The sequence below is a fragment of the Lissotriton vulgaris genome, chromosome 10 (genome assembly GCF_964263255.1).
Source record: "Lissotriton vulgaris chromosome 10, aLisVul1.2, whole genome shotgun sequence".
Lineage (NCBI taxonomy): Eukaryota > Metazoa > Chordata > Amphibia > Caudata > Salamandridae > Lissotriton > Lissotriton vulgaris.
This window is the reverse complement of record NC_141698.1, coordinates 237319656-237339037: the sequence shown is the minus strand read 5'-3', so window position 1 is coordinate 237339037 and position 19382 is coordinate 237319656. Positions and strand designations below refer to the sequence as shown.

The window sequence follows — 19382 nt, the reverse complement described above, 5'->3', positions numbered from 1 at the left end:
TGTACGAAACACTCGGGGGGCAATGGACACAGGGTATTCTGTAATACATACAAAATCCTGGGGAGCATCACCATTTTGGCGATCGCCAATCTTCCCATAAGAGAGAGAGGAAGCGTGTTCCAAAAGGTAACAGATTTGTGGAGAGCCTGGAGGACTCTGTCGACGTTGTAAGTCAGGAGGGCCTCATCAGATGTGGCCACCTGAATGCCAAGGTATCGGAACGCTTCACGCTCACAACGCAGACCCAAATGCGGCACATCTACGCTTGGGTCCGGAGTACAACCCGTCAACGGGAAGACCAGGGATTTATTAAGATTAAAAGGCAACTCAGAGGCTGCACTAAAGCATTCAAGGGTCCGCATCAAGGCAGGGAGGGCCTCAGAAGGGGAGGTCAGATAGAATAGTGCGTCATCAGCGTAGAGTGAGACCACATTAGTAGTGTCACCCACCGCTATCCCCCATTGCTGTAGCTCAGCGCGGGCGGAGACGGCGAGGGGCTCGATCGCAAGAGCAAACAGGAGAGGGGAGAGAGGGCAACCCTGTCGGGTGCCTCTCTCCAATGGTCATTCCTCCGAACGGGCCGATCCCAGCCTGACCCTGGCTCGGGGCGCCCATAGAGCACTCGAACCCAGTTACGAAATCTAGGTCCGAATCCAGTTTTCTGGAGCACTTGCATTAAATACCCCCAATGTACAGTATCAAATGCTTTAGCCAAATCAATTGACTCCAACACATGTGGACCTTCTCTTCCTCGCACTTCATGTAGGACATGATTCAGGCGGCGCAGATTTATCGCCGTGTTACGACCCGGAATAAATCCGCACTGATCCTAGTGGATCAGACGAGTCATGTGCGGGGCGAGTCGATTGGCCAACAGCTTAGTAAGGATTTTTGCATCTGTATTAATCAAGGTGATAGGGCGGAATGCCGCGGGATCACTACTATCACCGCCCGGTTTCAAAATCATGCAGACTTCCCCTTGATTCATGGTGGGCGGAATGGTGCCCTTATTCAGGGCTTCATCATAAACTTGCTACAGGAGAGGGGCCAGAACGTTCCCGAATGAGTGATAAAATTCTGCCGGGAATCCGTCCCTGCCAGGGGTCTTGGCACGAGGGAGGGCGGCAATCACCATGTTGATCTCACCCAGTGTGAGCTTAGTATCAAGTTCCTTTACCGCTGCCTCCGGCAGGGTTTGGATGTCCAGATCTTCCAGGTACGAGTGATAAGAGTCCTCCGTAACCAATGGGTCAACCTCATACGCGGTCTGCAGGTGGGACCGGTGGACCTCAAGGATATCGGACTCTGAGTGGACCATAACACCACTCAAGTTTCGTAGAGCAACTATCCTTTCAGGTGCAAACTCACGGTGAAGGATCCAGGCCAATAAGCGGCCAGATTTATCACCTTCGCGGTGGAGATGTTGCCTATATTGGCCCAACGTAAATTTGTGAAGGCGGGTGAGGACGACCTGTGTCTATACCTGAGCTTCCTTCTCGGTCTGTTGGTCCAATGAGTCCGGATCCGAACGGGACTGGGCACGCTGAAGCACAACCTCTGCATCGTGCAGTTCAGACAACAATTGTTTCCGGACCCCGTAAGTGAGGCCCATACATGCTCCACGCACCACCGCCTTCAAGGCTTCCCATTTAGTAGAGTAGGGCAGAACATCGCTCCCCCAGTTTAGCTCTAAGTAGTCCGATAGTGATGCCGCCACATGGTCCTTGCCCACCTGATCCTGAAGAATGTCAGTGGGCATTCGCCAGGTATGGGGACGGGCAGCCCGATCTGCCCACTGCGCCATGCACGTCACTGGGGCATGGTCCGATAAGTACTGAGCCTGATGTGTTACCGGCAAGGTGAGAGACGGGGTGAGATTAGCTGCAAGAATGCGGTCCAGTCTACTATGGGTACCATGTGTCGGAGTGTAACACGTGTAGAGCTTCAGGACAGGATGACACGTTCGCCACACGTCCAGTGCCCCAAGGTTGTGCATCACCTCCCGAAGACGCGCCGTCATACGGGGCTTAGTGCCCGATCTGGGTGGGTGACGGTCCAACTCAGGATGCAACACGCAGTTAAAATCCCCAAACCAAAGGAGGGGTGCATCCAAATCTGGGTCTATAAGATCCTGGATTTGGGAGAAGAAGGTCGGATCATCAGTGTTTGGTGCATAGGTGTTGAGGAGTAGGAATTCCTTATCATCTAATCGAAGCTGCACTAATAGATACCTGCCGTCAATGTCTGCTTCAATATATTGGACAGCGCAAGGAATCCCTGGGGCCACCCAAATGAGGACCCCCCTGGCATACGTGGAGAAGGAGGAATGGAAGACCTGACATCTCCACTTCATGGATAGCCGCTGCGCGCGGTCTTCGTCTAAATGGGTCTCCTGTAAATAGGCTACCGAGACCCCATGTCGTTTAAGGAAAGAGAGGACTCTGTGTCTCTTGGTGCAAGTACCCAAGCCACGCACATTCTAAGTTAAGAATTTAAAACCCATGGTCGATGATTACACCCATTCGGGCCACAACATATGCACAACATGACCTGTCGCTGCTTGGCCCCCACTCCAGTCAGACCGGACGGGGTAGCCCTGTCAGAGAGCCACACATAATTCGGATTCAACATGCATATGATGCCAGTAACAACTTCTTCATGAACCTCAGTCCACCCCCCAAAAACCCCAGAACACAGAACTTTTGCAAAAACAGTTCCCCCCCCCCACCCACGAGCAAAAGGATAGCAACAATGAAAAACGCCACCCCGCCCTTCCTTGCCAGTGCCAGGACGTACACAGCCACCCCATACAACTCACTCAGCACACACTCACACACACCAAACCAAACCCACCCACCCTCCCCCCCCAGCTCCCTGAAAGACCCAATGGTCTTAAGACAGTTCCCGGGCATGTCTTCTTATATCGATAATCAGTACGGGCAACATGTTACTCAGGAAGAAAGTCGACCCCCACTCCTGTCTCGCACCTTAGGCCATAGGGGCACGAGTTCTCTATTGTGGCTAGTTATCCAACACCCTCAGTGTCAATGAAAAGCAGTGGTGGACTACCAAAGTGTCAATTTGAGGTCCCCCAACACGGAGGACAACAGCATGCACAGCAATATACAACAGAAGTCATTAATTTATTCCAACCTTGGTTCAGAGAGGGCAGTCTCCGGGACCACCGGGGCTGTAGAGTCGGTATCAAGCGGTGTCTCCTGCAAGGTGTCTGGGACCAAAATCTCACCAGGGACAGGGGCCCCAGGCGACCCCGGTCCCGCCCTCAGCGGTGATGTTTCCATATGCATAGCTAGATGCACAGCGTAACTGGATACAAAATCCAAACGTTTAATCCACATTTCTTTTAACTCCAATTTTAATCCTTCATTTATCTTTTTTTTTATTTTGTTTTTATTAGCAACACAAGAACCAATAGTATACAAAAATGAGTCAAATTAAAAGAAATAATCTAGACGTCTACAAAATTAGCGTTAAGTTGGCATTTGATCAGTTGACAACATTCTTGTTAGATCCAAACAAAATATATACATGTATCTTGGTACATATAGAACAAAGGACAGTAATGATCTAGATTAAACATGATTTTTTAAACTAAAATATGAGAGACCCCCAAATCTTATTGAATTTAGCTAGAGATTTAGTACCCCTAAGCCTAGCCAGCGCTAATTCCATACTATGAATTTCAATAAGAAGAGACCACCATTCCATTATGTGTGGGGGTTTAGGGGAAATCCAAGCGCGAGCAATTATAAGTTTAGCGCACATTACCATAATAGTAAATAAGTGTCTATGTGGGATATTCCTACCATTAGTGTCTAACATAACTAACACAGAGTCTAAAGGGGATATATTCCCTAATTTCAGTGTTATTATATTCTGAAAAGATGTCCAAAATTCTGATAATTTAGGGCAAGTGTGGAATATGTGCACCAAATCTGCTGCAACCAACACGCATTTGGGGCACTTAGTTCGTTCACTATATGTGCTATTCGAGGCCCATTTGGTTATTCTTTCTGGGGTATGGTAAAGCATACAGGTTATTTTAAATTGCAGCAATCTTAAACTTGATGATGAAACCAAATTATTGATATTACGTAGAGATGAGCTTATTACAGCTGGAGTAATATTGGCCCCTAACATCCTGCTCCACTTCTCTGATATTATATTGCAGTCCATGTTTCTATAAGTGTTGAGAGATTTATAACAGCCACTAATTAATGATTTAGTTTCCTGTGAATAGAGATGATCCCATATGCTTGAATCAGAAATATTCTTTAGTTTCATTTTACGAGTAAAAAAGTAAAATAGCTGCAAGTACTTAAACTTCGTGGAGTCAGGGATATTATATAACATTTTAAGTGTTTCAAAGCTTAAGAACCCTTGTGCTCCATACAGGTCCCCTAACTTTTTTATTCCATGTATTTCCCATATGTTAGTTAATCCATCGGTAAATATTACCGGTAAGCCGGGGTTTCCCCACAAAATCAAATTAGGATGGAAAAAATTCAAGTTACAGAAGGCCTGGATATTACGCCAAATTTTCACTAGATCCCTCGCAGTCTTAAAACGAACTCTTTTGTAGTAGTTGGGGTCATTGATTCTCCATAAAAACATTTTCACATCTAGATCAAACATAAATGTAAGAAAATAAGGTTGCTTATCTATACCTTCAGAGTTAATTAAGTGTCGTAAGCGTCCAACAAATGCTGCCCAAAAGTACAGCTTAAAGTCCGGGAAATTCAGCCCTCCCATATCGAGAGCACCTTTTAATAGTGTCATCGATCTACGGGCTTTACGATATCCCCAAATGAAACTACTGAATACCCTGTCTAATTTTTTAAAAAAGGAATTGCATAATGCCAAAGGAATAGAACGAAAAAAGTACAAAAATTTTGGTAAAATTATCATACGGATCAAGTTAATTCTGCCAATGATATTTAAGAAAAGTTTATGCCATTTTTTTTAGCAAAGTTATAGTATTTTTAACTAAGTCATTGTAATTTATTTTAATTAAATCCTTAATATTTGCAGATAGTTTAACCCCTAAGTAAGTAGCTGCCGAACACAGTCCAATAGTTAGTCCTTCTGGTTTGTGATTAGCAATTATTTGGGTTTTGTTTAGATTTAATTTATAGCCAGAGACGTCCCCAAATCTATTGGCTTCTAGTATAATACCCTGCATCGCCTCACCGATATCAGTTGAATATATGGCGACGTCGTCAGCGTAGGCTGTGAGATTCAATAAGTGAGGTCCAAACTTAAAAGGGATAATAAGTGGTTGTATTCGTAAGGCGTAAAGAAATGGTTCTATTGATAAAGCAAATAGGAGAGGTGATAGGGGACACCCCTGGCGGGTTCCCCGAGCAATAGTAAAATAAGCTGATAATAGACCAGCATAGCTGATCCTGGCCATGGGATTATCATATAGTGACTGTATCCAATTCAGAAATGTGCCTCCAAAACCAAGACCAGTCATAACTAGCCACAGGTAATCCCACCCCACTGGGTCAAAAGCCTTTTCTGCATCAAGCATAATCATGCCGAGTGGGGTGGATTCCTTTTCAGCTATATCAAAGGCTGTGACAGCCAAATTAATATGTGCGGTAGTATCCCTACCAATTACGAACCCGTGTTGGTTTGGGCTTACTATTTTCGGTATTATAGGGGCTAATCGAGTGGCTAACACTTTAGCAAATATTTTAGCATCCGCGTTAATTAACAAGATGGGGCGGTACGAACCGCACTGATCGGGTGATTTTCCCTTCTTTTTAAAAAAGACTAGTTTTACTTTATTCCAGGATTTCGGGGCTACCTTGTTTTCCCCAATATAATTAATAACTTGGGAGAGGAGAGGTATAAGTTCCTCGGTACACCCCTTATAAATTTCTAGTGGGATCGTATCTTCTCCGGATGCCTTTCCAGCTGGTAAGGAAGAGATGGCCTTTCTTATTTCACATGGTCTAATGCGATTAGATAGTTGGTCCAAATCAAGAGAGTCAGGTTTCTCCTGAAAATCATCCAGATATTTCTGGATATCTACCTCTGTCGGTTGTTTTTCTGGAGTGTATAGTTTTTTATAGAATGCAGCGAAGTGTTCTAAAATTAGATTGGGTTGATCAATTATATTATTATTAGGGCCCTTTAAATTCTTAATCCGAGTATTAGCTCGTTCGTCAGCTATTTTATAGGCTAATAACTTTCCGACTTTATCGCCGCTCTCATACTGTGTGACTTGAAATTTGTGTAGCTTGATGCTGCTCTTATCCCAGAAAATAGTTTTTAGAGCAGATTTCAGTCGTCCTAATTGTAGTTCCAATTCTTTTATATTCGTGGCGTGTCGGCGGAGAGCCTCCGCTAGTAATAGTTCAGTGGAAAGTATATCGTTAACCAACGCTCTGTCCTTTTTAAACCGCTCGGAATTTTGATGAAATAGAAATTGCTGGGTAAAACCCCGAATACTCGCCTTACAAGAGTCCCATACCATTAGACATGTCATGGAGTTAAGATTAGTCTTGATAAAATCTGCGATATGTAGCTTGAGTTGTGATATAAATAAGATATTAGTAAATAAGTGCCTGGGAAATGAGAATGTTCGGGGAGTTATATAGCTCTTTTCAGTTTCAAAAGTAAATAAAATAGGGTTATGATCTGAGTTCATTCTGGGGCAAAGTTCGATGGTACTAGTTCTCATTACTCTATCTGATGGCCAGACCATATCGATGCGTGAGCAGAGCTTGTGAGAGGCAGAGTAATATGTATACCCAGGTGTAGTAGGAAAGGTAGCTCGCCAAACATCTCTAATGTTATGTATGCGCCCTAATTCAAGGATGGCAGCTCGTGTTTTCCGCATTCTATAATTTACATCGCTCCTCGTAGTATCAATCTTGTAGTCCATTATGCAGTTAAAATCACCCATGATGATTAATTCGCCTGCCCATTGCAATAATTCCATATTCAACTGATCAAAACTATAAGCTTCATCAAAATTTGACCCATAAACTATACAAAAAACATATTTAATTGTTTCCACCATTAATTGGACGATAGCCCACCTCCCTTTTTTATCACAAACACTCTTCCCCACTTCTAGCTTAACCCGTTTATCTTTCAAAATAGCAACCCCCCTTATAGATGCATTAAATTTCGAACAAGTTATCACCTCAAGCCCCAAAAATCCCCAAAATTTTCTATCAGCATAGGCAACATGTGTCTCAGATAGAAAAACCACATTAGGCTTATAAAGAGCTATTTCTTCCCGGACTAAACGTCTTTTCCTTTTACTATTCAGGCCAGCAACGTTCCAGGCCAAACATTTTATTCGAAGCATTTTAGAATAGAAAAAATTATATCATGTATTTTGCAAGTTCTAACATTCCATGACATTGCCATGTTTAATACATAATTCCTTAAGTACTCTAGGATTTCAGTTTCATTTTCTTGTGTTGCTTTTTTCCCCCCTATAACCCCACCACCCCTCCACGACCCACCCTCACCAACCCAGCCCAACCCGTAATCCTTCATTTATCTGTAATTATTCCTTTCCTCTTTTTCATGTCCACATCAATCATCATTTGTATTTTTGGAAGCTTCATATATTTTCGTGTGCCCATCCAGACCTTCACTGAAATATGATCCAAATACAACCAATAGTTTCGAGCAGCATTTCTTTATTGAAAAGCCCAATGCATTTCGGGCTGTGTCACCAGCCCTCCGTCAGGGGTCACTGCAAATTAACCAATCAAAGAAAATCCATCAGCGATAGGTTACATACTATATCACGTTATGCACAAAAATTTGAATTTAAATTTAATATTATACATTTTTGCATTATAAGTCTTATAAATCAAGTAGAAAAAAATGCTCAGTTGTCGTGTTCTCAACCCAACTTCCCTTAGTTCATTGGATCACCCACTAGCCCTTCATTAAATAATATCACCCTCGCAACACGCAGTGCGTAATCTGTGATTCCTTCACACCCATCTGATTCAATTACGTACTTTTCTGATCGTCCCGGCTGCTAGTAAACATTCACATATTCCTACAAGCTATCAAAACGAACGTTTCCATGCACTTATACTCCTTCAGTGGATAAGCCCGCTCTAATCATACCTGCTCATTGTATTGTCTGCAAGCCGCTCGGCGTTCGCCTGCAACAGCCAAAGGGTTTTCGTATAGCTGGCCCTTCCCTCGACCTACGCTTAAAAACTGCATGCTCCTCCCCTTGTGCGTGAACCTGAGTAATCTCCTTGTAGTCTTCATGTAAACTACAATACCCAACATGCATTTAAAACCATCCAAAACTAATGTAATCCACAGTATACGCGGTATAATGCTTTTATTTATGTTTATGTTCGACGAGAAAGCTGCTGAAAACTAGCTGGATGCGGAGTTTGTGATTTATACTTTGTTGTTTCAAAGGTATCCTATTAGTCCCGGGTGCAAAAACCAACAGTGGGCAAAAAGTTAAAGTACAAATGGGGGTGGTATGCACTCCAAATTTACGAAAATTCAATCCAATACAATCATCCTTGTGCTTTATGCATGCCATCCAGGCTTTTCGTGCTTGCCCTAATGCACTGAATATAATTCATTGCAATGGCGAACGTAGAATTTCTACACTCCACACACAGATGCACAGCGTAACTGGATACAAGATCCAAACGTTTAATCCACATTTCTTTTAACTCCAATTTTAATGCATTGGGCTTTTCAATAAAGAAATGCTGCTCAAAAATATTGGTTGTATTTGGATCATATTTCAGTGAAGGTCTGGATGTGCACACGAAAATATATGAAGCTTCCAAAAATACAAATGATGATTGATGTGGACATGAAAAAGAGGAAAGGAATAATTACAGATAAATGAAGGATTAAAATTGGAGTTAAAAGAAATGTGGATTAAACGTTTGGATCTTGTATCCAGTTACGGTGTGCATCTGGGTGTGGAGCGTAGAAATTCTATGTTCCCCATTGCAATGAATTATATTCAGTGCATTAGGGCAAGCACGAAAAGCCTGGATGGCACGCATAAAGCACAAGGATGATTGTATTGGATTGAATTTTCGTAAATTTGGAGTGCATACCACCCCCTTTTGTCCATATGCATAGCGCCATCCGCTCCCACTGTAACTCGAGTCTCAGGAGAACCACGGGATCCAGACCGGCGCCTTCCCCTACCTCGGCGCTTCCTCTGTGGTCTGGTTCCCCAAGTTTCACGAGGGCCACCACGCTCACCTGGGGACAGATCATCTCCTCTAATCTCAAGCCACTCCCAGACTTCCGCAGGCGTCTCGAAGAAGTGTGCACGGCCCTGGGAGAGCACCTTAAGTTTGGCTGAGTATAAAAGCATGTACTGGAGTTTCATTTCACGGAGCTTTTGTTTAACTCCCAGGTAGGATTTTCTCTGTTCCTGCACCTGTTGGGTATAGTCAGGGTATATTGACACGCGGATGTTCTCAATTGTTAGGGACTCCGTTTCTCTTGCAACTCGCAAGATGCAGTCACGGTCCTTATAGTTTAGGATCTTTGCGATGAGGGCCCTAGGAGGTTCGCCCAGGCGCGGAGGGGGCACAAGGGCTCTATGTGCTCGCTCCACGATTAAGACTGGGACAAACCAGTCGGGCACAGGTGAGTGTGGATCCAGGTTTCCAGGAAGCGTTCAGCGTTTCCCGCCTCCAATCGCTCCGGTACTCCCAGGACCCTTATGTTGCTTCGACGGGCCCTTCCTTCCGCATCCTCGGCACGTCTCTCCAATGCGCGGGTAGTAGATGTAAGCTGCGCAACTGATTTTTGCAAAGATGCGACCTCACCTTGCAAGTGAGTGATATTGCCCTCTGCGTCCGAAACCTTGTCTGCCACCTTGCGGAGGTCGGTCCGGAGTAGGTTAACATCTATAGAGACAGTCTCTATATGTCGCTCCAGGGCAGAGTGGGATCCCTGAATAGCCTTCAAGATTTCGGCTCTAGACGGTTCTGCAGGACCTTCACTCCCGTCTTCGGGCCCGGTCTCGCGTGTGATCCTCTGTGATTGCAGACGTGGAGTAGTATATTGTACAATGGTGTTAGGTTGGGAGGCTTTCGAGGACCGATCCTTACGGGTCGCCATGGTGTGAGGTAGGTGCTGCGCCTATCCAGCGCGTTCCAAAGGGTTCACCCTAGGCCCCACCGGTAAGAGAGGGAATATGCGAGCGGGCCCAGGTCAGGGATAGCAGGGACAATGAGGCCACACCAGGGCTCGCGGCAAACGCAGTGTAGGCAGTGCTCGAGGCAGGCCAGGCGATCCAGCAACAAGGACAGAATGGAGGCAGCGTGCTCTCGTCTCCCCCTCAATGCCGGGAGTGCAGTGGTGGTCAGAGTCCAGCACTCGCCGAGGCAACAAGGAGGGGGACGGTCGGCACGCTCACCAAATCACTCCACGGCCATCCCCACACCTCCAGTCGGCAGTAGTCCGGCTCTCGGGGCCCCAGGAGCACCCCCCCGGAAGAGCACACAGCCGCAGCTCAAGTTGTGACAGAGGTCTCCCCCGCCACGTGTACCCACAGCACCACCAAGGAATCGCCTGAATACGCAGTCAAAATGGCGGGCGAGCGGGGGAGGGGTGCTAGCGTGGTCGTATCTCCCGAGGCGCCGCGCCCCGTGTCCCCCCAGGGTATTGAAGCACCAGTAACCCCCAGCAGGGGGACGTAATGCAGTCTGCAGTTCGGGGGGGGGGGAGCAAGTCTGCAGCTCCTGCAGGGCACAGCGAAGGAATCAGGCCAGGCCGGCCGCCCAATAGTTCAGGATCCGCTTCTCTGGATGTATGCCTATATCAGGGGTCAGGGCAACAGCACTCACGCTCTCCCCCGTGGCCTGTAGGTTCCTCGAGGCCCTGGAGGCTAGCCAGGCAATCCCCGGCAGTGTCAGCGCCCGGGGCGGAGCTCCGCCGTAGGAGCACAGCTCAAGAAGGACGGCGCCGCGATCCTCCCACTACGGTCACCGTAGATTACCGGGGCCTCCCAGCGGTCAATCCCCACCTCCAATCGCTCACCAGTAGCAGTGTGTAGAGCGCCGGGGTCCGCCAAGGACTCGCCCGGCCCGGAACCCGCAGTACGTCAGTCCTGGGCGGGTCGCCCGCAGCTCGGCCCCGCGACCCAGGCCCAGACCGCGGCATTGCATAAATCAGCGTGCAGACCGCGGCGTTGCATAAATCAGCGTGCCGCCTCGACCTCCGACAGTGCCGTTGTCTCCGCTCATGGAGGGATCCGGGACCGCTCCTTCAACTCGGGAGGTCCCAATCGCGTTAGGATGACTTTCAGCACGATTCCCAAGCAATTTGACAGCCCGGGCAAGAGTTATTTGCAGGATTTGCGGGTCTTCGGGACGGAGCTGGTGGAGCTCACGTCCTGTCGGCCATGTTGCTTGGCCACGCCCCCCCCTAATCTGTGTTTCTTCAATCTTTATTTTCTCATTTCTGCAGTAGCCAACTCGTTTCGTCTTTTTGAAAGACTTCTTCAGGGCTACAAAAACAAATATACAAAATATTCTTATTTAAAAACCACATAGCTTTATGTGACTGTTTGCGACCGCAATCGTGGTTGCAAAACAGCCATACATGGCATTTGGGGTTGCTATTAGGAAGAGACCGCCCCTTCCTAATAGCGAGTGGCAAAACACTATTTTGTGAGTCGCAAAGTTTTGCGACTCCCAACAAGATTTTTGTATGCGCAAACGGGTCTAAGACTCATTTGCGCATGCAAAAATCTGCCGTAAATCTGGCCCTTAGTCCTTGTACAAAATGTTCAAGGGCTTAATCATATGCCAACGAAGAAGTGTAAGTGTAAGCACCCTAATTTCTGAGAATATTATCCTCTACAGGTGCGCAAACAAATGTGTGTTAAAAGTCAACTTTAAACGTGAACATGTAAAATGGTGGTGTTCAGTGCCCACAGCCTATGTAACCACATACACTTTTGTCTTTGTAATTTGTGTTGTATTTGTTATGCAGTTTCGGATTCTGAAGGCCCTAGCTTTACAAACGTTCTCCTTCTATGCATGTTTAGCAGATGGCCTTGTGTACTGTGTCTGCAGTGCTCATCCCCTCTCTCTCTTTCCTGTAGGTGAGCGTGGGGTAACTCTTTCTGGGGGACAGAAACAGAGAATTGCCATTGCCCGGGCTCTGATAAAGAACCCCAGCATCTTGATCCTGGATGAAGCTACAAGCGCCCTGGACTCTGAGTCGGAGTGGGTTGTTCAGCAGGCACTGGACAAGGCCACATCAAACCGCACAGTTCTTGTCATTGCACATCGGCTCAGTACAATCTTTGGGGCTGACCTCATCGTTCTGCTGTCTGACGGGAAAGTGATTGAGGTAACTGTGAGCTATTTGTGAATCATATAATGCATGAGTGTATTTACTAAGCAGTCTTCCTGTACTTCTCCAGATGTTTTCGTCTGATGAGGTTACTAATACTCCATAGAATCCTACCTAATATCTCCTCCCTTATCATTCTCCACCAGAAACAAAACCTGCTTCTATTGGGGTGGGAAACCAGCGTTTGCAGCCAAAAAATGGGTGGCACATAAACCCACCTTTAGTTTATTCCAGGAATTCGGCATAGAATAAACAATGCTTGATGATCAAGTCACTAGTTAATGAAAAATCTCTTGATAATTCTGTGATTGATTACAACCAGCGAAATTAAAGTATTTAAAAGAGAAGAGGTTATTCACCTATGTTTACTCCAAAACCTCTAAATGCAATAGTATTATAGAATGGCAATGTTATTAATCTACTGTGGTGGCTGTATTTAAAAGCAACATCTAAATGAAGTCTTTAGATTAAAAAAAAAAGGGAGTCCTCTCAGGTCCCAGAATAAGGGAGAAAGGGAAGAAATATGTATCACACAAAGCTATAGAAAACTATTGCCACAAATCATGAAAACATGCCCTCTTGGGGTCACAAAGAGGAGAAACGTGATCTTTGATACCTTACTGTGCTAAAATGTTACCGCCTTCTACATGTTCTATTCTACTCTGACCATACATCTTGATCAGCATGTCAAATTTATCTGAACAACGTTTCAGGAAATATTACTGCGTGGGCGAACTGTTGGTGATGCTGCTGAATATGGATCTAGAAGATGGAGGTTCTAATCCCAGGGTTCTCAAGTAAAATGCACATAAAAGCAGTTCCTTCATCAGTTTACAAACTTCAGAGGTCCCTGATATTGGTGAGAGAGGCTCTGATGTTTCGAGGTCTCTTAGCCTCCTTTATCCACCTTTTCGATTATGCCAGGTGCTCCATGCGACTGTACAGTGGAATCTGAAGTTACAGTGGGCCCAGCAACAAGGACATCTATTGCATGCCTTCCAGATTTAGGTGGAAATAGCTCAGTTCTGCATTGGTGGCTCCTCAAACGCAATTGTTCTTGTGGCAGGCCCTTTTCCCTTCCCCTCCATTTCCCACATTATGGTGGTTGATGGATGCTTCATTACTCAGTTGGGGAAGTCCTCTGGGGGAGTTGGAGACAAGTGAACACCCTTCTCCAATGGAAGGTCATCTCCGCATCAGTCTGTTGGAGTTGCATGAAGGCCTTTGGTCAATCGAGGAAAAAGACGGGTGCAGGTTTTCACAGGCCACACCATAGCCTTGTGGGATTGCTGCAAACAGGGTAGAATGTGGTATTTCATTCTGTGCTAGGAGGCTCTGCGCCTCTGGAGTTATTTGGGGCATCAGGGCAATTCCTTGATCGTGAACCACTTGTCCGTACCCTTAAATGCCAGAGCAGACAAACTAAGCATTCTGCATATGGCAGATCACGAATGGCTTCTCCATCTCAAAGTGGCACAAGGCATCTTTCAGCTGTGGTGAGAACCCCAGCTAGATATTTTTGCCACCATCAAGAGCGTGCAGTGTCAAACGTTTTGTGTGATGGAAATTCTGTGAGTACATGTGCTGGAAATGCATTCCAACATGGCCAGTTCTAGGATTATCGGGCCCCGGCAAAAAGAGAATGTGCGAGACCCCTCTAATTTACATAAATGACACTTCAAGGGCTCCAGAAGCTGTTTTGTGCAGACTCCTCCTGGGCTGCAGCTCCTACTCTTTTGTGCCTTTACTGCTCCTCCCATGAGTTTTGAAAAACACCTGGAACTTCAAGACCCAAGTCATCATACTGGCTTCATATTTGGCCTGGAACTTCTGAGCATTAGCATCTGCCCTCTGATTGGATTACCGCTTTGAAGGATATTATTTTGCAGCAGGAGGGCAGGGTCCTTCACCCAAACCATTGCAATCTACACCTCAATGGATGAAGATTAAGTGGAAGCAGTTGACTGTGTTTGATCTGCCAGTGGTGAATGTCATCCTCGTTGCCAATCACCCTTTCATAAAGTCCATTTATGCTGAGCACTGCAACCATTTTGTTGTCTGTCGTGGTGTCCAAAAGATAGAACCTTTACAAACCAAGCTGTAAAATGTTCTTATGTTTGGTATGACTTTGACCAAGCAAGGCCTTACAAAGGGCAATTATAATGTTGTTTGTTGCCCATTTCAGACCTTCTATGTTTCCCAGACAAACCATTCATGTTTATATCTTAAATCACCTGTTGTGATTAAAGGTTTGACAAACGTTTTCTCCCAAACTGTATGTGATGCCGCAGTGGGGCCTTAATTTGGTGTTTATATTTCTCATGTGTACGTCCTTTCAGCTGATGGATAACAGTTCGCTGTAACTCCTAACTTTAAAGTCTGTCTTCCTCATTGCGATTACCTCAGCTCGTTGTGTGAGTGAGCTTCATGAATTGTTGGTGCAACTGCTTTACAAGACCTTTTTCTTGAACAAGCTGAGAACTCGGGCGGCCTTCTTGCCTAAAGTCATGACTCCCTTCCATGTTGAATGTAAAACACCCATGGCAACTCAAAAATGTAAAGTTAGTGTTCTATCTAGATAAAGGGCTCACAACTAAATGTGTCTAGGGTGAATACAAAACATATTTTTTATTAATGATCAACAAGGTAAAAAATATTAAAAATACATGATTTATTAAATGTCATTGCTATATTGGTGTACATATGCAATACATCATACTTTGGCATGAATACCAACAATCATGTTCGACACATGTCTCAAGATTTGTATCGTCAAACATTCATCTCACCCAGACACAGCTAACAGAGAACATTAAATCTCCCTTCCACATCGAGCAATAGTTGACCTTGCCAGGTTCTTTGACCCGCTCACCACTCGAAAGAGGAGGAGAGGCTTCATTGATTGACCCAAAAAAAATGTTAAGCTTTTATATGGACCAAAAAACATAAGGGAAGATTTACTAAAATGTTATGCTGTGTTTGTGTCACAAAAGTGACACACATCGGTTAGAAATCTGATTATTCCGATTTACTTTTCAGGGCTAAACTTGTTTAGCACTGGAAATAACATGAAAGTATTACAAACCAGCGTTTAGCGCCAAGGGGTCATACCATGGGTGGAGCATGGGCATTGCCATGCAACCATCCAAGGTTTCTAACGCTAAACCCAATTTACTAAATAAAGTAGACAGGGTTTAGGTTCAGGAAACTGTGCCCTTTTGAAGTAGGCGCATGGAAGGAGAAATGCATTAATTTCTCCTTCCTTTTCCGACTTTGTACGTGTGCTGCACTGTACAGCACACATTCAAAGAGGGAAAATGGTTTAAGGCACTCTATGCATAGTGTTTTGTATTGGAAGGCTACCCTTCCAGAACAAAACCTATGCTAGACTCACAGAGGCACTCTTGCACCATGCCGCAAAGGTGTTTCCGTGGCACACGGCAGCTGATTTCCTTGCCCGTGCATAGTGAAAGAGGAGGAGAGTGCCATATTTTATCAAATTTGGCGCTCTCCAACATTTCATGCAGCGCTATATTTGCAGCTACTAAACGTCGCTGTTTGAAAAAGTGGCAAATCTGCCCCACAGTGCCGACAATCAGCTTCTTGGGGGGGTGGTGTCTCTAGGGCAAAGAAAGGGAAAACTGTGCAGAAAAGGACCCTGCTGATCTATCTGTATTAACATCTTAAATGCACTGGCCAAAAAGTAGCTTTCGGAAGGCTTGAGATCCCATTCCATCAAGGCTAAGGCTGATACCTCTGTTTTGACACGTGGATGGTCATTTCGCCTGCTCGTTCATGTAATAGTTTTATAACTGAGTGCACTCCACAGAACCTCTATCTGATGAGGCACTGTTCCAAGGTGATGACTATGCTGGTAGGTAGAAAGGCTTTAGTCGATTTTTGTAAAATAAAAAATCATAAAAGCAACATCATCATAAATCAATACATAAATACATATATAGAACAGTACAACAATGGGGAAAAATAACAATGTTTACAATAAATTTAAAAACTTGATAGGATTTTTCTTTTTAAAAAGACACTCTTTAAAAAACCGGTCATAGTAGCCACACAAGGTTCATCATTTAAGAGCTGGAGATACAACAGAGCAAGGCGACAATGGCGTCATGGGCCATATTTATTCAAAAGAGGTTTAATCATCGGACTCTTTCGTTTTGATAGAAACCACAGAAACAGATCACATGCAGTGTTGATTGATCAGATCTCCCATCACATGGACATTTAATAAGTTTTTTAGACCAGTCATTAGTTTGAGGGAAAGACACCAGACGGAAAAAGATATCAAATCTGAATCTGGTGAGTAGGTACCTATCAAAGCCCCTAGAACACCAGGTCAGATAAGACTGCATACTGTCTGAAGTGAGCAAAGAATGATGCCGCACTACCGTAACTTTGTTCAGCTCTACCGCTAGCCTCAGGGATTCCATATGAGACCAGCATTCTCTCTTTAGAGCTGCCCTCGTGATCCTATGTAGCCCTTTCGGATCAAAATAATACTTGGGTTTGCTCATGTCTAGGCAGAACTTTCGAATGTAAGATAGCCATGCTATTTTATGGGAATTATCGAGGGCCATTACGTCAAGCATGATTTCTCTGTTTAGAACTAACTCATCTGCGGTCCAGACCCTGTGCCAGAGAAGTAATGGTTGCATTGCAATCTGGTCGCTAATGTGTCGGACCCCCAGCTCAGCATGACAATTATATACAGAAGAACTAGGGGGAACAGCTAAAATAAACCTTAAAAAAGCGTTTTCTACAGTTTGTATTTCTCTAGAATCTAAAATGCCCCAGACACCTGCCCCGTAAATGGCTGTGCTTACACATTTAGCCGAATAAATCTTAAGTAAGATAGCTGGAGGTATTTTTCCCATTTTACGTGAAAAGGCCATGAGTGCTGCTGTGGCCTTTTTAAATGACAAGATTCTGCTCCTAATTGCTGGGCCCCAGTGTCCCCCGGCCTCCAGGACTACTCCCAAATATGTGAACGTTTTTGTGGTCTGCACTTTTTCCCTGCCTACAAACAATTTGCAGGTTTTAGACTTGCCTCTAGTGCAAACCATCGCGAAGGTTTTCTTTACATTAAGAGACAGGCCCCTGAATTCCATAAAATTAGTATACGTATCTAGGGCTAACTGCAGACCCCTCTCAGTTCTAGCCATAATGACAGCGTCGTCCGCATATAGTAGGGACACTACTTGTTTAGAATTGATTCTAGGTGAATCAATAACTTTGGACGACAGGACCTCTTCTAGGTCATTCGTGTAGAGATTAAAGAGAAGGGGCGCAAGGACGCACCCTTGTCTCACCCCTCGTTTCACATAAAAAGGTTTGGTACATTCGCCACTGGCACCGAATCTCACCCTTGCCCTAGCCCCGGCATAGAGTTGTCTTAAAAAGGAAATAATGGGCTCGTCTATTTTGAGTTTTTCCAGCACCACCCATAATCGATCGTGCCTAACACAATCGAACGCGGCACTTAGGTCGACGAATGCCACAAAGTTTTTCTGCCTTGGCCTGAACATATTTCCCTTGAAGGAGAGTGAAATTTAAAACCTGTTCTACAGTGCCCATGCCTTCTCGGAAACCATACTGGACCTGGGATAGGACACCTGCGTCTTCAACCCATGATGATAATCGGTTTAAAACAACCCTTCCCACGATCTTCATAAAAGAATCAAGAAGGGAGATGGGACGATAACACGAAGGGCTCTCTCTATCTCCCTTCTTGAAAATGGGAATGATGATGGAATCAGACCAGGTCTTAGGAAAGCCCAACTCGCCACTTGCATCCATCACTCTTTTCAGAATAGGGGACCATAGGTCTACTGAATGTTTAAACAAATCGATAGGTTCCCCATTAATTCCCGGGGCCTTTCTTCCCCAACTCTGCTCTATGGCGGTGGACATTTCACCAGTTGAAATTCCCAGATTACCTTTATTGAAAGTCCGGGATGCCTCTTTTTCTATGCACTTCATATCCACTAGTTTTAAGGTCTCCCCTGGGTTATAGACGTCCGAAAAGAAGTCGATCCAGGAAGTTTCGCTAATGGCGACCTCAATCCTCGCACTATTTAGAGTATTAAAAAAGGGTGCATTGACTGCGCACCAAAATTGGGCGCTATCCTTAGATTGGGCAGCAGAAACCAAATTGTTCCAGGCCTCCTGTTTAATGTTTTTCTTACAGTTCTTTCTGAATAATCGGTAGATTTTTCTGCAATTAGCCACCTCAGCCGGGTCCCTGATCTTTTTGTGTAGAGCAGCCTTGAGAAGGGAATGTGCCTTAGAGCAGGCAGCATCGAACCATGAGTTATTCGATGGGCTGGAGGAAAAGTCTCTCCCTCTCCGGGACAAACTGTCTCGGACATTACGTGAGATAGTCTCAAAGGCTTTCAGCACTTCTTCACAAGAGGCCTCTGCATCTAGACACCTCTCAATATGGGCAAGAGATCCCCTGACAATCTTGTTGTGCATGGCCTCTGCATCAGCGTAACTCCATTTGATGGTATACCCATTAAGTCTGGGCATTTCACAGGATTTCAACCATGACAGTCTCTCTATCAGGGAATTATGTTGAGTCTGTGGAAATCTGATAGAGAAGGAAAGAGGAAGATGAACACTAAACCCTACCGTGTGGGTGGAGAAATCAGTATACCAGGAGGCGTGGCTTTCAGAGGCTACAATATAATCTATGATGGTACCATGGCCTCTCCCCACAAAGGTTGCACTAAAATCGACACAAGGGGAGCATAGTCTGTTTAAAAAAATTAAATTAAAGGATGCCAACAATTCATTCAATAAATCCCCCCGTCCAGGTGAGAAAAATGTGGAGGTGAATCGTCTGCTCCTGTCCCGATAAATCCACACCCCCCTACTGCTAGATCGCATAAATTGAGGTTAAGATCCCCCCCACAAACAATGATACAATCCTTCCCTTTTGGGGTAAAGATCCCCTGAAGATCCTTACTCAATGAAAGAACCAGGTCAGTTAATAA

The 19382-nt window shown here is 45.1% G+C and overlaps 1 protein-coding gene across 1 annotated transcript in view; it reads left to right on the top strand.

The window, feature by feature from the left end:
* ABCB8 (ATP binding cassette subfamily B member 8) overlaps nt 1-19382 on the top strand; it is a 512951-nt gene that overhangs the window by 476419 nt on the left and 17150 nt on the right. Inside the window, exon 15 of the mRNA XM_086940923.1 lies at nt 12116-12366. Coding sequence (XP_086797049.1) covers nt 12116-12366 — 251 coding nt within the window. The remainder of the gene's footprint in view (nt 1-12115; nt 12367-19382) is intronic.